The 16,402-nt window shown below is 45.6% G+C and overlaps 1 protein-coding gene across 9 annotated transcripts in view; it reads right to left on the reverse strand.

Moving 5' to 3' along the window:
- NEO1 (neogenin 1) overlaps positions 1-16,402 on the reverse strand; it is a 187,922-nt gene continuing 171,520 nt past the window's right edge. For 4 of the 9 annotated variants that reach the window (XM_061447366.1, XM_061447363.1, XM_061447362.1 and 1 more), the window contains exons 21-29: positions 16,117-16,149; positions 11,644-11,712; positions 10,579-10,726; positions 8,631-8,869; positions 7,901-7,993; positions 4,700-4,858; positions 3,170-3,424; positions 2,724-2,860; positions 1-813 (exon numbers count right to left, since the gene is read on the reverse strand). In XM_061447366.1, the coding sequence (XP_061303350.1) occupies positions 730-813; positions 2,724-2,860; positions 3,170-3,424; positions 4,700-4,858; positions 7,901-7,993; positions 8,631-8,869; positions 10,579-10,726; positions 11,644-11,712; positions 16,117-16,149 (1,217 nt within the window). In that variant the 3' untranslated portion in view covers positions 1-729. Of the gene's footprint in view, positions 814-2,719; positions 2,861-3,169; positions 3,425-4,699; positions 4,859-7,900; positions 7,994-8,630; positions 8,870-10,578; positions 10,727-11,643; positions 11,713-16,116; positions 16,150-16,402 lie in introns of all 9 variants that reach the window. The other 5 variants (XM_061447365.1, XM_061447361.1, XM_061447368.1 and 2 more) reach the window with 3 other exon arrangements.

A 16,402-nucleotide genomic window follows, 5' to 3' on the forward strand; every position in this document is an offset into this window, starting at 1 on the left:
TGAGAGGAGAAAGTCAGGCTTTTAATAATTATAATATAAAAATAATAAAAAAAGCTTACAAAGAGCAGTGCAGCATCCCAAAAAGGCCATGGATTAACTGCCAGAAGGGGACGTCAGAATACGCAGGGTAAAAAACAAAACAGAACAACCCACACTGGCAATGAATTTCCATACACGATAGAACAAGCAGTCAAACTTCAGTCTAGGCTGTGGAAAACAACAGTTTCTCCTTTTTCTTCTTCTTCCTTTTTTTTTATTACAATTTTTTTTTTCCTTTTTATAAAAAAAGTTAAAATAAAAACACAAATAAAATTGTACATAAATGCCAATGTCCAACACTGAAAAGGCAGGGCAATCACACCACTGAGACAAAACCTGACCAGAAATAAAACAACCCTCAAGTCCACTTTCTTTCCTTTAGTCTGGATGCTGGAGCTGAGCCTGCTGCATCCCACCCTGCGCGGTCTCAGCAGGTCACTGGAATTCAACTTGGCAAAGACTTCATTGCAGGACGATGACAAGAAGGGTCATCTCTTTTTGACCAGCTGTAGCCCAAACGCTGGTTGGTTCCCATTTCCATGGGCTGTCCCTCGTTCTGGTTTTCCTTTAGTTTTGTTTTTTCTTTTCCTTTTTTTTTTCTCTTTTTTTTCCTCTGTACAATTCCTTGTGTTCCAAGGCTGAGTCCCAAGACTTGTGACACTGTCTGGAGTCATGTCCCGGTGAGGGCGGTCATGCTGTAGTGATGGCATTAAGGTCCTTCATAAGTCCTTCCAGGTGGGCCATCTCTTTGGTCAGCTCATCCGGTTCATAGTTCTGTGGGAGATGGAAAGAGTGACTGAGGGTAACCTCTTGTCTCTGAAGAGGGACAGAGCAAGAAGTAACGAGAAACAGTCAGTGATTCTGGAGCAGATTGTGACCCTGACACATGAATAAGCAGGAACAGATTTATTGACAGTTACAGGAATTAGTAACTTGAAACAAGTCTCTATTTTAAGCACAGATCTCTTTGCAGCAGTGATTCATAGTTTCACTGACTTTTAAGGCTGTGACCAGCTTATCTGCTTTCCTTGTATCAATTCCTGCTTTGAGATAACAGCTTCCTTTGAACCAAAGTAGGTATTTTAGAAACATCTTCCCAGCTTACTTGGAAAAAAGGTCAAAGGAGAACTGCTCTGAGAATCATTTTGCTTTGCTAAAATCCTACTCCATTTTTAGCCTCATCTCTGTAGCTGCAGCTATACTGATACAGCTATCATCATCACCAGTTGGACTTGATCACCTCAAAGGTCTTTTCCAACCTACACCTATCTATGACTCTATTCTGCCATCACTGCATGGATGCAGATAGATGCCATGAACTGATTCATCTCAAAACCCTTCCTAAGCTGACCAAGTCTTGCCCAGTACCGTGTGGTTTTCAAGCCCTTACATTCTTGGAGCCTTTCTCCAAACCCTCTTTGCTCTCTCAGCACCACTTCCATAGGCAGCATCCAGGCTGCTCGTGGTATTCCAATGCCAGCTCTGCTGATGCCAGATCAGAACCTGCTTCATAGTTTCTGCTCTGTAGGTTTAAAGGCCATTATTAGACCTTATGGCTAGAGTCTAATATTCAGGCTGCTGCTCAGCTGATTGCAGCCTGTACTTATTAATGAAGAAATGTATTAATGGCCATATCTCAGTATTACAAAGTTGATGAATAAACTAACGAGTATGTTTTTGGTACCAACTGAGGGAAAAGAATAAAGTAGGAATGACAACAAGACAGAAGGGCAAAAGTGCACCAAATCAAGGCTGCATACAGAAAGGAAAGCAAGAGGGTGACAAAAGGAAAGGGCAAGAAAGAAACAAGAAGTAATAATAATGATCAGCATTTCCTGTGCCAGTAATGCAGTAAGTTTTTGGCTTGCAATTTCAATGGAAAACAGCTCTTCCAGTGCCTGATGCCCAACACCTCTCCTTTTCTTAAAAGCTGCCTCCAAAGAAGCTCAACAATTGGATGCATTTTCCCCCCAAAATCAGAACACTCCTATATGAGTATCTAAACCCAGATGTGGGGAGACGGCTCATCACCCTGAGGCTGAGGCTCATTCTGGCACTAATGCGAACTCTTCCAGCTGCAGTGACACTCTGGCTGCTCTGCAGCAGTGCAGCAACCTGCAGCTGCAGGACTTTCATAGGATCCAGGCACAGTATGCTGGCAAACCCAAGCGAAATGACTCACATCTCAAAGCCAGCATGAATACATCATCTTCAGCTGTACAGGGAGCAAAAAGGCACTGCTGGAGGCCTTCAGGTCTGCAGACAAAGATGCTCTTTATATCAAGAGAGGCAGGCAAAACCAAGACATGTAGGGCACTACAGCTCCAGTATGGAAGCCCAAGTCATAAACCAAAGCTCCCTTAGGCACAGAGTACTATGAAGAATGCAAAAATTAGGTACTGTGTAACTAGGAATGAAGGCATGCTCTTAAACTTTCAGATTCAGAAAGGACTTGAAAACTGAAGTGCCTATTCTCTGAATTTACTGCCTTGTGTACAAAGTATTTGCACTACGGTTTTGGATATGGGTTAACCAGCGCTTGGTGGAAGTCAGAGGACTTGTTATCCTTTCGACAGTCTCAGTGCAGACATCACTAAAGCTTCCAAGTGTCACCTAAAGAGAGATTCACCACAGTTTGATCAGCACTGCCAAAGAAAGCCCCTGGCGGTGCTAAGAGTACCTACACTTTCTGAGTCCTCAAGCATCCTGGTGGTCTCCTGCACATCAGGGGCACTGGGGACTACCACGGGCATAGGAGGTCGAGTTCTTCCTAAAGTCCCAATCGATGCAGTCTTCACCGAGTGAACTGGATGGGCAGGAGCTTAAAATAAAGTGTTACACGGTTATACCACAGTTGTACCAGATAATGAATTGTTTTGCCTGTCCAGAAAGCTCTTGAAAGCAGGAGAATAAAAAGGATTCTATTAGAGGAAAATAAGCACTTCGAATTATGGAGTACCGAGTTTGACATTTTGTCTTGCTTATCGATGCAGATAAAAGGGCCTTGAAAGACAAAATTCACCCCAGCCTCTGGCATATTTCCTCTGATGCCCAACGCTCCCCCTCACCCTTTCGGAGCTTCTCTCTTTTCCTTAAAACCCCCTTTTTGTGCCCGCTGTTCCCTGCTCACCTTGCTGCGTTAGCAGGGGCGTGCTGGGCAGCGCAGGGTCGTACGCGGAACCAGCAGGTGGAACGGCTGGCACTGCAAAGCTCTTCAGCGGGTGGGAAGGACGCACGTGGGCCGTGGGCAGGTTCTGAGCCGAGTCCTCCTCTTGTGCGTTAGCCAGGTAGGACCCTGTGGTGCTTTCCAGGTCCTGGTGGTCAGCACAGGTCTGGGATGAGGAAGCTGGCATGGTGTCTGTGCTGGGCGTGTTCCGAACAGATTCTACAACACACACGACAAGGAGAGGTTTCTTTTCTGTAACAGAAATATCCTCTGTGGGCAGATGAAACCAGGAGTGTCTGCAAGTACCTTTTCCAAGGTCACTGCTAGAAGCTAAGCACTGAATTCACAGATTAACCATCTGTGTAGCAAATGACACCAACTCTGTGTAACTGCTCTGTTCTGAGGTGAATGACAATGACTGTCTAATAACAGAATAAGCCTGAGGACTGAATGATTCCATGGGTATAATACCAAACCAAGACTTACACTGAAACAGCCACATGGAGTAAGACCTTGAATAAACAGCATGAAACACAAATCTTACTTTACCCTGGAGTATTTCACAGGATTGGCCTTCTTAAACAGGTATACATAATATGTGCTGACAAGCCAAACTGCTCCTGAGATAGACTTGAAATCCCTTTACTTACTGAAAACCCTTTACTTGCTGCCTTTATTTGCTTGTTTTCATCAGGCTCCACTCTGCTGAATCTACTGATCTAAGAAAACTGTGAGATGGTGTCTTCAATTGAGGGCATCGTGATCCTACCTGGACCACATGCAGGGAACGATCTGGACTGTGAGAGCTGCCACTTCAGGAGTACAAAGAGAACAAGGGAAACCTCCAACTTGCCATCTGCCTGGGTATTTGCAGCCTCCTGAATTGCTTCCATAAGGAAACAAGTTGTTGGCTGTGGCACCTTAGTTAAAATGTAACCTTAAGCTTGAGAAGCTCAGAATTCACTTCATCTCATGATATTACTTACGTGCAACTTAGAAGTACCCTCTCACTGGAGACATTACAAGAACTACAGCAAATGCCTGGGCTTCAGGCCTGAAAATCCTGCACAGGAATCACCACAATTCTCTGTGTGCTTCAGGAAGATCAATCAAAGCCAGCTCTCAGCAGCAAAGGCTGGATTTTTGTCCTCTCTTGGTTTTACGTGGAACTAATTAGGATAAAAGTTGTTGTATTAAGTAGATTAAATGAGACTTAATCTGATGTTACAGACTCCATGGCTGAAGGCTCTAGAATAAGGAATGTTCCTACTTGAAGCTATATATAAAACATTAAGCTTCCTTTTCCGAGGACATCATCACCTATCACAACATCTGATCTACACCACAAACTGTTCACAGAAAACCCTGTCAAGGGTTTGGTCTGCCCCCGCTCAGGGCACACCGCAACAGAGACCAACCAAGTGAAGTGTCAGGCTTTGATTGCCACTCATCGTTCCATTACGAGCAAAATCTGTCTGCTCATTAATGTCTCACCTGTGGAATTGGCCCTGTCTGAATGGGACATGGATGTGCCAATCGGCCACGGGTTGACCTGGTGATGGAGATAGCTGCGAGTTGGAGAAGCGAGGCTGCCGGAGTGGAAATGATGGTGAGGGTTATCGAGTGAATGGATGGGATGAGCACTAATCACAGCTGTGAATGAATACAAGACAGAAAAATGCTTAACATACAGACAAGCATGCACGTGTAGTGAAACACCACATCCCTCCCATCCCACCAAGCCCCTGAACAGGGGACGCAGGCTGACAGCGAGTAAATCTCAGCAGGTTCACAGTGACACCAAGATGACCTGTTTCAATCCCAATTTTCCAGCACTTCAGCTCCCTCCCTGCCAAACCACATAATGGCTGCAGCTCTGCATTCCAAAGCAGAATCTGGAGGAAAACCTGCTCCTGTGAAAAGCCACATCCCTGGGAAGTTCACCTTGCCACCTAAGCCAGCTTAACCTGCTGGGCTTTGCCAGTAACTCACTGGGCTATCAGACCTACATCACACGTATCTTTACAGGTCAACTTGTACCACCTGCTCCTAATTAAGATTGTGATGAGCTGTTTCCAGGAAAAGTTCACATGAAGAGCTAAAATGTGGTGTGGTAAGAAAAAACCAGCCCTTTGCTTCTTAATATCCTTTCAGGTTTTTGTATTCCAGTTGTCAAAGGAGGAGCTAACCAGGCACACCCCATTACTGCGAATTACACTAAAACTGAACACAGTGAATTACCATCATTTAGGATTTAAGAGGTAAATAACTATGCTTGAATAGTAGGAGGCAAAAAAAAATCCATAGGAAGGTATCTGCAGGCAGTCTTTAACACACGAAATGGTCCTCCTGCCTTCTGCTTGCTGAGAAAGGCCCTCACGTACCAGAGAGTTTTCTGTGGAGCTTCTGCAAAAAGGCATCTACAGACATTACATCGACGTTTCCACTTACTATAAAATAGAAACCTACAGCTGGAAGCCCTCAGAGCTTTTGCAAACAGAATAAAAAAGTCAAAGTCACAAACCCAATCTTCAGCCCTCAGGCACCAGAAGACCTTACACATCCTTCCTGACATTCAGTGCATCATGCTAACCTGTCACAGCAAGCCAGCTATGTCTGCTTCTGGTTTGCTCCTTCTGGACAAGGCAAGATCTAATAAAGAGGGGGAAAACAAAGCGGTTTTCCAAGCAAAGGCAGCAGGGCTGGTATCACAATGAGAAATCAAAGCTGGGGTTTGTGCTGCAAGGAAAAAGTCATACCCACAACTCAATCTGCAGCATTATCACATCAGCTTGAGTACAAGCAAAAGGTAGAACTGCAATATACCACCTCCCTAAAATATCTATCACCACTCTATCACTTCTGTCAACTGTGTATCTTTTCACCCTAGGTGGGACTGATCATGGAAGATGCTGAGTATCTTTCTCACTGAATAACACAGTACCAGGAGTACTTTGCTACGCTGTTTCCATGGAGCACTTGGCACCTTTCACAGCACCAGCTCCTGTATGGGTCTATCTGATGCTCTGTGTATCCAGTGCTGCATCCTTTTGAGAGAAGAAACACTTAGAGGAGTGCAAGGTAAGACTTACTGCAGTCTGAACTTGTTATGGAGTCACAAAAGCCTGAATTCAACATGTTTCAGCACCTGGCATAGGACAAGAAACCACCAGAATCCAATAGCTGCAATGCCCTTTGTTAGATACCCATATTTGACAGAAGACAAGCTACAGATTATCAGTGTCAAACCGCATCCTCCACTCCTTCCTCACACATGTAACACCAGGAGGAAACAAGGAGCATCACTACTTATTTTAAAACTAAGAAAAAAAAATACTACTCTTGTAAAAAGGTTGGAAAATAAGGAAACAGTCAGAGATTCACAAAGTGAGCTAATCAGGTCATCAGGACACTTGAGAAAACACGAAGAGGCCCCGTAAACCAAGTGCTCACTTCAGCTAAATAGAGCAAAAATACAGCTGAAACACGCTGGACTGGTGTGAAATCATCCCACTTAACAGAAAGGTCAGGGTAGCAATCACCTGGCACAGGGCTGGCCACGACCATGGTGCTCAGGGAAGTCTAAGCTCAGACTAGAGAAGCACACAGTGATTCTGCCTCATGGTTCTGTCTCTGCATATTAACTTGGGTGCATTTTACCTGTGCTCTCCTGTCAGGGCTCCCAGCTGTTCGGGGGTTTAGCCAAGTCTTTTTCCATCTCAGAGTCATCATTGGAAAAGTAGATACATTGTTTGATTCTAATAATTAAAATCTATTTCTACTGCCTCAGCAATATTTCAGTTCAGCACTTCTGCTCAAGTCATCATTAAGTGATAAGGAAATGCAGAGATAAGAAATAAAACCCCAGATATCCTGCTCATTTAAAAGTATGCTCTGCCAGACTCACAACATCTCAGGCTCTGTCAGTGCTCTAGCCATGTTCTAATCAATTTGATAACAGACACATCATGAAGCAAAGCTAAAGTACATACTGCAGGCTTTTGGTAGCCTTTCCAAGAGATGAGCATGTTACTCCTTCACAGAATCACAGAATAAATCACAGAATAAATCACAGAAGGGTTTGGGTTGTTCCAACCCCCTGCCACGGGCAGGGACACCTTCCACTAGAGCAGCTTGCTCAAAGCCCTGTCCAACCTGGCCTTGAACAGTGCCAGAGCCGTTCCTTCTGCTTGGCAAATTAGGGGACTAGCTCCCAAGCAGGGATGTCTTGCACTGAAACACGCAGTGATCTATCCAATTCTCTCTTCCTAATTCACTACTTCAGCATCATTTCTGAAGCTGCTCCTGAGCCACTGTGAGAAGACAGATTCTCAGAGGACAGACTCACAGACAGAGAACAGTAAGCATCCCTGTTTAATTGATCATGTTTCTCAGTGACACAGGCTCTCCCTAAACTCCACCTGCAGCCACCACTGCTGGAGACTGGGACAGCTGGGCACATTCCTAACTCTTCCCCACTTTTGCAGCACACCTCCCCTTGCTCAAATACACCTAATCCCGTTTTTCCTTTTAAGGGTACCTTCTTTGAACTGTTCCACTGCAGATACAACAGAATTACTTAGGAGCAGTAAGTAGGAAGGCAGTATGTGAGTGTGTGTCTGTGCATATGGCATCAGCACGGTTGTTTGGGTGCTCCCCATATCAAGCCAGCTAGTGGGTGGGCTGTTGACTTACGTTGAGGTGGTTGAGAATCAAAAGGCATCATCATCTTGGGCCTCATCCCCCTTCTTCCTGCCAGCGTGGACATGCTATCCTCTGACTCATGCCCTGAAGGAAAAACACTGAAGGTTATTTACCACTGCAGCAAGACTTCTGTGGTACCACACCAGACTGCTTCAATCCTCCTCTCTTTATTTCTGGGCTGTCCTCTTTGTAGGCAGTTCTGTGACTCAGAACTGATAAAAACAGCTCTTTCATCCTTCACTAAAAGGTGGAGAAGAGGACAGTTAGGGTAAAGCTTATTGGGCACTGGAGAAACTCTCTGGGCCGTACTGCAAAACCGAACCTCAGGCAGCGCAGCTATGGGGAGTGAGCGGCAGTGCAGAGCCACATGCTGGCTGGTTAACAAGTTAACCATTCCCCAGGTGAAAACTCACCCGCACCTCAAGAGCCAAGCAGCAGCTGGTTAAAGCACCAAAACCTGATCGTGTGTTTGACCACTGAGAGAACGTCACATGTGTCTCAACTACTTAACACGAAACACTTGCTAGATGACTACTATTTGGTATTTACCAAGGGATAGTCATGATTTAACTCTTGGGCACACAACTTTGGCACGAAGAGTGTGACCCATCCTTTTCAGAGGGCCCTATAAACTAGGCACAAACCCAATTCGCTACTTGGAAAACAAGAGCAATTTGTCAATAAAGTGATTTCACCAGATAGAGTTAACTTTAAACCTCACCTCTGTAGGAATTCCGCCGCTGATGGATATTGCTGTCCATGGAATTATCAACCGGGGTGATGTCTTGGGAGTTGCGAGGGATTGGGGTATCGGTCATGATTGGATTGGGATCTGGAGATTTATCAATAGGTTTCAGCTCCAGCCTTTCGTGATGGATCCAAAGGTCAGGGGGTTTGACATCTTTGGAGTTTCCTTTGTACTTGTGGGACCCGTTCACTGATTTGCAGGCAGCTCGTTTCCTTGGGAAGGGAAACAAACGGAATGTTCTTACATAGAGGATTCCTTTCGCTCATTGGAAAAGGCAAATTTGCAATGTGATTTCCCTCAGATCTTGCATCCAGCTGAGCAGGAGCTGCCCACTGGGCAGGAAGCTTTGAATTTTACATCTGACACCTCAAAGCATATTCTGCAACATGAAATTTGTCTCAAATGCTACACACGCTGCAGAACTGTGCTCTGCAGCCTGAGCCTTCACTAACAAAGTAAAGTTCTCAGTACTTGTGCTTATTAAGAGAATATTCTAAACAGGAAGCGTACATCCATCATGCTGTGCCCATACTCCAGGGTGTACGACCAACCTCAAACAATAGCTTGTGGGAATAGTGGGAAGAGTGCGCAGAGAGCTGATTACCCCAATGGGATGGTTAACTTTGAAGATTAATGACAGGAACGTTCATTTCACTGCTGCTCAGGACACACACGTCTGACTGAGGAGCTTTCTCACTGCTGCTGAAGGGGGGCAGCAGCAAACTGTGAGGCAGACATGAGACTGGGCTGGATGGGGCTTGGAACACTCTGCTCTAAGTGGAAGGTGTCCCTGCCCATGGCAGGGGGTTGGAACCGCATCAGCTTTAAGGTCCCTTCAGGCCAAACCAGTCTGGGATTATGTAACTCTATTGGACATGCCATGCAGAGTTCCAGCACTTTCCTTCACCCCCCCTCGCTTTGGACCCTGGCAGTGATGGAGGAAGGCATCCCTTCTGGGTAGCACGTTTCCTAGAACTGGCTAAGAGAGGACTAAATACAATTTTGAAAGCTATCAGTGAGCAGAGCCTCTGGTGAGGTGATTTGCAGGCAGATGTGCTCCTGGCACCCTGCTTTAAGCGCTGCAACTACAACAGATCAGAAGGTTATTCACTGGTTGTGGGTTGCTGCACGTAAGAGAGGTGGCATTTAGGACTGGAGAAACAAAGGCAAGAGTTCACAGGGTTATTTCTGCTCTTTGAAAACAAAATGCCATGAATTTTGCCCTCTCCCAAGCATATCCCCCAGTTGCTCAACCACCACTCCTGTATCCTTGCTCTCCTCTCTGCAAAAACTTGCATTTTTGCAGGACGGTTCACCTTCAGCAAAGCAAGTGGAGATTATCTTCCAAGCCTGGCTTTTCATCACTGTCTTAAACCTCTCTTTAGCATAACAGAGTCTTTTCAAACTTAAAATAAAAAAGCTTTCAGCTCTCTTCAGTCCTTTTGAAAGAACACGCAGGAACAACCTCGTCAGGAGCCTATACATGGAAGCGTTGCTGCTGTAGTCTGAATTCAGATGCTCTAAATGAGGGAAGAATTCAGATACCCATCTGTATTTTGGAACACTTTTCTAAGGAGTCCAGCACCAGGCTCCAATTCCACTCCAGCATCTAGCTAAAAACTGGGTATTATCCTGCACAGCCTATAAAGCAACTCCACACCATAAAACACCTGCTAAGAACAGAAGTGAGAGCTCTCACAGCTCTAAACAGAAGGACTGGCTAGTGCTTGGAAGCACTACTTTAACCCTCCTCGGAGAGGAGCAGTTGTAGGTATTCATGAAGGCATTGCCCCAGCTTGCCTCTAAACTCTTGCTGGTTTGTAAACTCTGCTGATTAGGGAATACAGAACATGACCATCATCATCATCATCATCGCCACCACAGGCAGGACAGCTGTCCCAGTGCCACCCCAACAGCTTACTTCTTTTGGTGAGAAGTTGTACGACGGGTGCAGAAGACGGCGACTATCACCACAATCACAATGGTGATCACTCCGACGGACACTATGATTACAAGGAGCATGTTGCTGTCCAAGGGAGAGGTTGGGCTTCCATGGGGACTGTTACTGCCTGGAAGAGTTTGAGATGAGAGAAAGGGGTTATTTTTCATGCAGAAAAAATCCTCATCAAAAGCAAGCAGACCCCAACAAAGACTTCTAGAAGCTGTGTGGAGACCCCAGAGCAGCTTTCAGTATCTGAAGGGAGCCTACAAGGATGCCAGAGAGGGACTCTTCATCAGGGACTGCAGTGACAGAACAAGGGGTGATGGGTTCAAACTGAAACAGGGGAAGTTCAGATTAGACACAAGGAAGTTCTTTACTGCGAGGATGGTGAGGCCCTGGAACAGGCTGCCCAAAGAAGCGGTGAATGCCCCATCCCTGGCAGTGTTCGAGGCCAAGGTGGATGGTGCTTGGAGCAACCTGCTCTAGTGGAAGGTGCCCCTGCATGTGGTAGAGGGCTGGAACTGGATGCTCTTGAGGCCTTTTCCAATCCAAACCATTCTGTGATTCTATGCTCAGAAATCCCTAGAACTGGTATTGGTGTTCCACAGTGGGCACCCTCCTCTGAAGGACTCGCATTTCATGTCGCGCTAACAAGCAATACCTTAGGGCAAGGCTTCCACAGTGCAGAGTGCTGATCAGGAGAAGGATTAAGATGACTTTTTAAACTTCCTACTATGTTCTTCCTGAATTAATTTTACACTTGTGCGCTCCAGCAGCTATTTAAAACCAAACTGGGAACACGATCTGCTTATCGTGCTTCAGACTGAAATGTAAATGCAAGCAATGATATATTTTTCCATCTACCCCACACAGCAGGCGAGAGCACTACGACAGAAGTAGGAAATGATGTCTTGAGTGGGAACAACTATCATCATAGAGAGAAAAAGTTCCTCAAACAGATGTAATGAGTACCTTCAGGAGGATATGGCATCACTTGGTGAAACACCAGAAGACACTGTGTTTAGACTGAAGAACAGCACTTACCACCCAGCGGCGGTTTGTAATCTGCTCCTATGTCCACGGGGCGGCTTCCTTTCCCTGCAGACCCTGAAGCTGAAAAGGGGATGCAGGGGGTAATTGTATATACATATATATCCACACCCACACGCATAAACACACACTGGAGCATCTCTAAGGTAGCTCTTCTCAAACTTCCTCCTTTTCCCTTCCCTACAGCAGGATTTGCCTTGGAGCAGCAGCTGTGCTTCTCCCTGAGAACCACTTCTTCAAAAGAGCTATTTAATAACCAGTTTCCCACATTACTATTTTCCCAAGTAAGCTCAGGAGCCTCTCCCGTTACTCATTTTTAAAACATAATATTATGTGCAGTAATACACAGGTTATATTGAGGCAAATGGCTTTGCCACACTTGCACAGTTAATTATCTCAAAGCAGTAATTACATGGTTTTTTTTCCCCAATACCTAATTACAGACAGTGTGGAAGACTGGAAATAAATGGAGGATCAAAACCAGGGGAAATCCATAAAAACCTGCTTTCAGCTTCTCCTCATTCTCTTCTGCTCATGTCACCTTCACCACAAGTGACAATGAGGCATCACAAAATGGGTTTTGGGGAAACCTGGGAGAACAAATCTGTTTCTAAGCTTTAAGTTTAAAGGCTGATGCTGGAAGCAAGCCCATCTGCACCTCAATAATTACAAACTAAGGCAAATTACACAGCCCCTCCTGAACCCTGGCTACTGCTCGTGGGCTCCTCGGTGCTCAGTGCAAGAGCTGACCTCCCTGCTGAGCTGCTGTCCTCTTGGTACTCTACCAGGTATTCTCCCTGCATGATTCAGCTCTAACTTAGATCACTTGCTGCTGCAAGTCATGAAGTCATGAGTTTGCCTCTAGTGTTAAGTTAGCAGAAAGCTGCCTACAGATAAAGATACACAAAGCCCTGGTTCTTCTACTTCTGCATTGTCATTAAACTGCACTAATGCAAAATGACCACGAATGAGGAAAATACTGCAGGAGGGTAAATGTGCAGCAAGATGGAAAGAAGGCATTCCTCTGGTTACAGGAATCCATAATCCTTTAGCCATTTTTACACTGTTGTGCACAAACTGCCCCAAAATCAGCAAATTTGGCACTTTCACAATGAGGAGAAGGAATTCTCTCAGTTAAAAACCCATCCTAGTCAGGAGGTGGTAAAGGACGTGTAACAAATGGAACCTGAAGCCAAAGCCTGTAAACTGCTCCCTGTGAAATAAGAACAGTTGGGAAAACCAGCAAAAGGAACCAGCAAGGACACTGAGCAAGCCCTGGGAAGGGCAGTAGGAAGGAACCCTACAGGGAGGAGTCAGATTTAGTCTACAATAAATGAAGACATACTGCAGGACAAACCTAGACTCAAAAAGACGCACTGCACGTGCCAGCCTGGAGAGGACTCTGCCTGCTCTTCTAGAAGTCCTGGACTAATCATTTTGCAGCAGCAATGCACTAATTCAAGTGAGTTTTAAACAGCTTCTATTGTATGAAAGGATGTGAAAATCAAACAACCCTAGGTGGATTCGCTGAATTGCTGAACCTGGCCCTGAAGATCTCTTGGAGCACCAGAAAAGTGGGAGAAGGGGGAGGGGGCAATAAAAATAACTGACAAAGGACAAACAGATACCCTATGCAATTCTGGTGCAGCAGCTGGAGCCTCAACATAGGCAAGATCATGGCAACGGTGGTTGATCAGAGACGGTGGCACACTTCATGCCCATCTTTCTGTTTTATTAGCACAGGTATTTTCCAACATGAAATGTCAGCCCACGAACGTGGCTGCTAACAGCAGCTATGCTGGCATGCTGTATTTAGACTTCCATAAATCACTTCCCTGAACACCTGGTTAAAAATAGCATCCTAAAAAAAGCCATGTGGCACTAATAACGAGATTAACAACAAATTCACCGATAAGAATAAGAACTGTACGTGCAGAGTCATTATTCACAAGGGATATTTCTCATGAGTACTGCAAGGACCTGTGCTTGGCCAAGGGAATTCATATCCTGATAAATCACTGCTCCTGAAGTTAACAGATGACCTAAGATAACGGAGGAGATAACAAGATACACAGAGTCACCTGCACAGAGCAGCAGGGATCATGTAGTACGCTTGGGTGTAACACACTGACGTGGTGCAGTGTATCATGGGGTCTGCTCTCTCTGAACCATCTATATCCTCACGCAGCCAGCTGCTGCTGTTACAGACCCCCCTATGTGTGAGTATGGGTGACAAAGGACATAAACCATATGGAAATGATAAAAACATGAGAAGGCAGCGATAGGGAGGAAGCAGTGTTCTGCAAACAGCTGTATTTTCAAAGGGTGTTGGGAACAATTACCAGTGGCAGCTCAGGAATGCCTGATGTTGGCGCTGACTGTGTGGTGTCAGCACCTGCACACCTCCAAAATCACAAAGGTAATTAAAGATACAAGTCCAGGATTCAAACTAGGATGAAATTCAGATACCTGGAGTACTGTGTTCAGCTCTGGGACCCCAACATAAGAAGGACATGGAGATGTTGGAGTCCAGAGGAGGCCATGGAGATGCTCAAGGGCTGGAGCAGCTCTGCTCTGGAACCAGGCTGAGAGAGCTGGGCTGGGGCAGCCTGGACAAGAGAAGGCTCCTGAAGGGGAGACCTGAGAGCAGCTCCAGTGCCTAAAGGGGCTGCAGGAAACCTGGAGAGGGGCTTGGGACAAGGGATGTAGGGACAGGACAAGGGCAATGGCTTGAACCTGCCAGAGGGGAGACTGAGATGAGCTCTTAGGCAGAAGCTCTTCCCTGGGAGGGTGCTGAGGCGCTGGCACAGGGTGCCCAGAGAAGCTGTGGCTGCCCCATCCCTGGCAGTGTTCAAGGCCAAGTTGGACACAGGGGCTTGAAGCAAGCTGCTCTGGTGGAAGGGGTCCCTGCCTGTGGCAGGGGTTGGAGCTGGAGGAGCTTTAAGGCCCCTTCAACCCAAACCAGTCTGAGTCTATGATTAGGAACCCGACCAAGATGCTTCTCACTACCTAATTCCTGAAACCAGGGACCAGCAGTTTAGCCTTTAAATTCTGGGGAGCTCAGTACCAGCTCTGGGCTACAGAAGCGTAGGGAGAACAATGTAGCTTAATAAAGAAGAAAAGTAAGGGAGAGAAAAGAAGGAAAACCACTAAGGCCAGAGTCAATCCCACTGCAGCTCTGTTTCTTCCCAGTCTCAAATAACTTGCCTACTGCTTCCTGAAGGACACAATGCTGCAATTCAGCGGTACTGTCACCAAACAGGCTCTTCTCTCCAGCTTGTCTTCTCCTTTTCTACATTTACCCTACCAGGATCTATAATCCATGAGTGCTCTTCTAGGAATTCTGAAACAAAACTCTCATGGCTTTTAGGTAGAGTTTTCTAATCTATAAATGAATCAAGTTGTTACTAGAATATGCTACTTCAGGATGGTAACGATGGATGACAAGCTTTGGTTATCTGCTGAAATAAGGTTAGACTAGTGCAGAATGGAAATAGCAGCTTCTATGTAGGACCTTTTTATCTTCCCCTATTCCCTTCCTCTTGCAGCTGAGCACTGCCAATGACACCATGAGGGTCTCTTCCCCTGAGACACACCTGAATCTCAGCTTGCAGCTCTGTTACACAAGGCTGGATATGAATTTACCCCATTCTGCCCAGTATCAGCATCACGTGGCACACAGAAGGTAAAAGCATATTTAATAAATTACTTCTAAGTAACAAGTTGAAAAGCAAGTGAAAAAACCCCTCATGCTCAACCCCTTTAGGATCTATTGAATTGTGTGTCTGAGTGCTTGCCAATGTCCTTTTAAACTCATCCCTTTAGACTAATTCTTTCCCTTTTGATTGGGCTTGTAGGTTATTTGGAAGAAAGCAGCAACAGCCCCGGGACATCCACCTTATAACTCAATGTCATAAAGTCAAAGCTGCCATTTTTCAAGCTAGGGGTTTAAAACCTGAGGCTTTTAGTAGCTAATGCTGTGCTCTTCAGGAGCGCCTGGAGTTTGAAGGAGCTGACAAGCAGAATCTCTCTTGCAAAAACCCTTCCCAGAGCAGGCATATTGCCTTTGTCTTGACCAGAATTATTGCTGAAGAGCTCAGAAAACCGCACTTGTGGCAATTAGGTGACTGATCTTCCACCTCAATGTACTGAGATCTTGCCTCAGTGGTCAGAGGGCTGTCTGCAGTTTCACTTCACCCAAATTCCCTTCGATAGAATGATTCAGCTCTGGCACAGGCTTGTCCCTTCATGTGACATCTGACCGCAGGGATCACTTTATATCCCTACCACCCCAAACACAAACAGGACTTCCAGCTCTTCCACTATTGAAAGCACAACAGGAACTCGCTCATTTACAGTTAGAGCAGCAGACAGTTGTTTCATTTACAGCAAGCAACAACAGCACATGGACAGGGAAAACAAAACGTGTGAAGGCTGGAATAAAAGAGAGTGTGGTTGTTCATTTACCTTGATCATTAGGCATTTTATCTGAGGATTCAGCTAGTGGGACAAGCACAGGGGAGGAAAAAACAAGAGAAAGATCACAAGGCTTGAAGGAGTGAGAGACAGAAATCAAAGTTGCACATTGCCCAAGCAGACCAGGGGGAGCTCCCATTTCTAACCACCAGTGCTCACATGGTAAAGGTACCCTTCAAGAAATCTACTCCTAACGTTTTATATTTCTCTCTCCTTTGAGTACTTTTTCCCAAGCAATGTGCATGTGTTCCACTTCATTAGTTCTTGATTTAAGAGC

This window comes from Pezoporus flaviventris, unplaced genomic scaffold, assembly GCF_033815535.1.
Source record: "Pezoporus flaviventris isolate CSIRO_AGI_PZ_B2104156 unplaced genomic scaffold, CSIRO_AGI_Pfla_v1 ptg000006l, whole genome shotgun sequence".
NCBI lineage: Eukaryota > Metazoa > Chordata > Aves > Psittaciformes > Psittacidae > Pezoporus > Pezoporus flaviventris.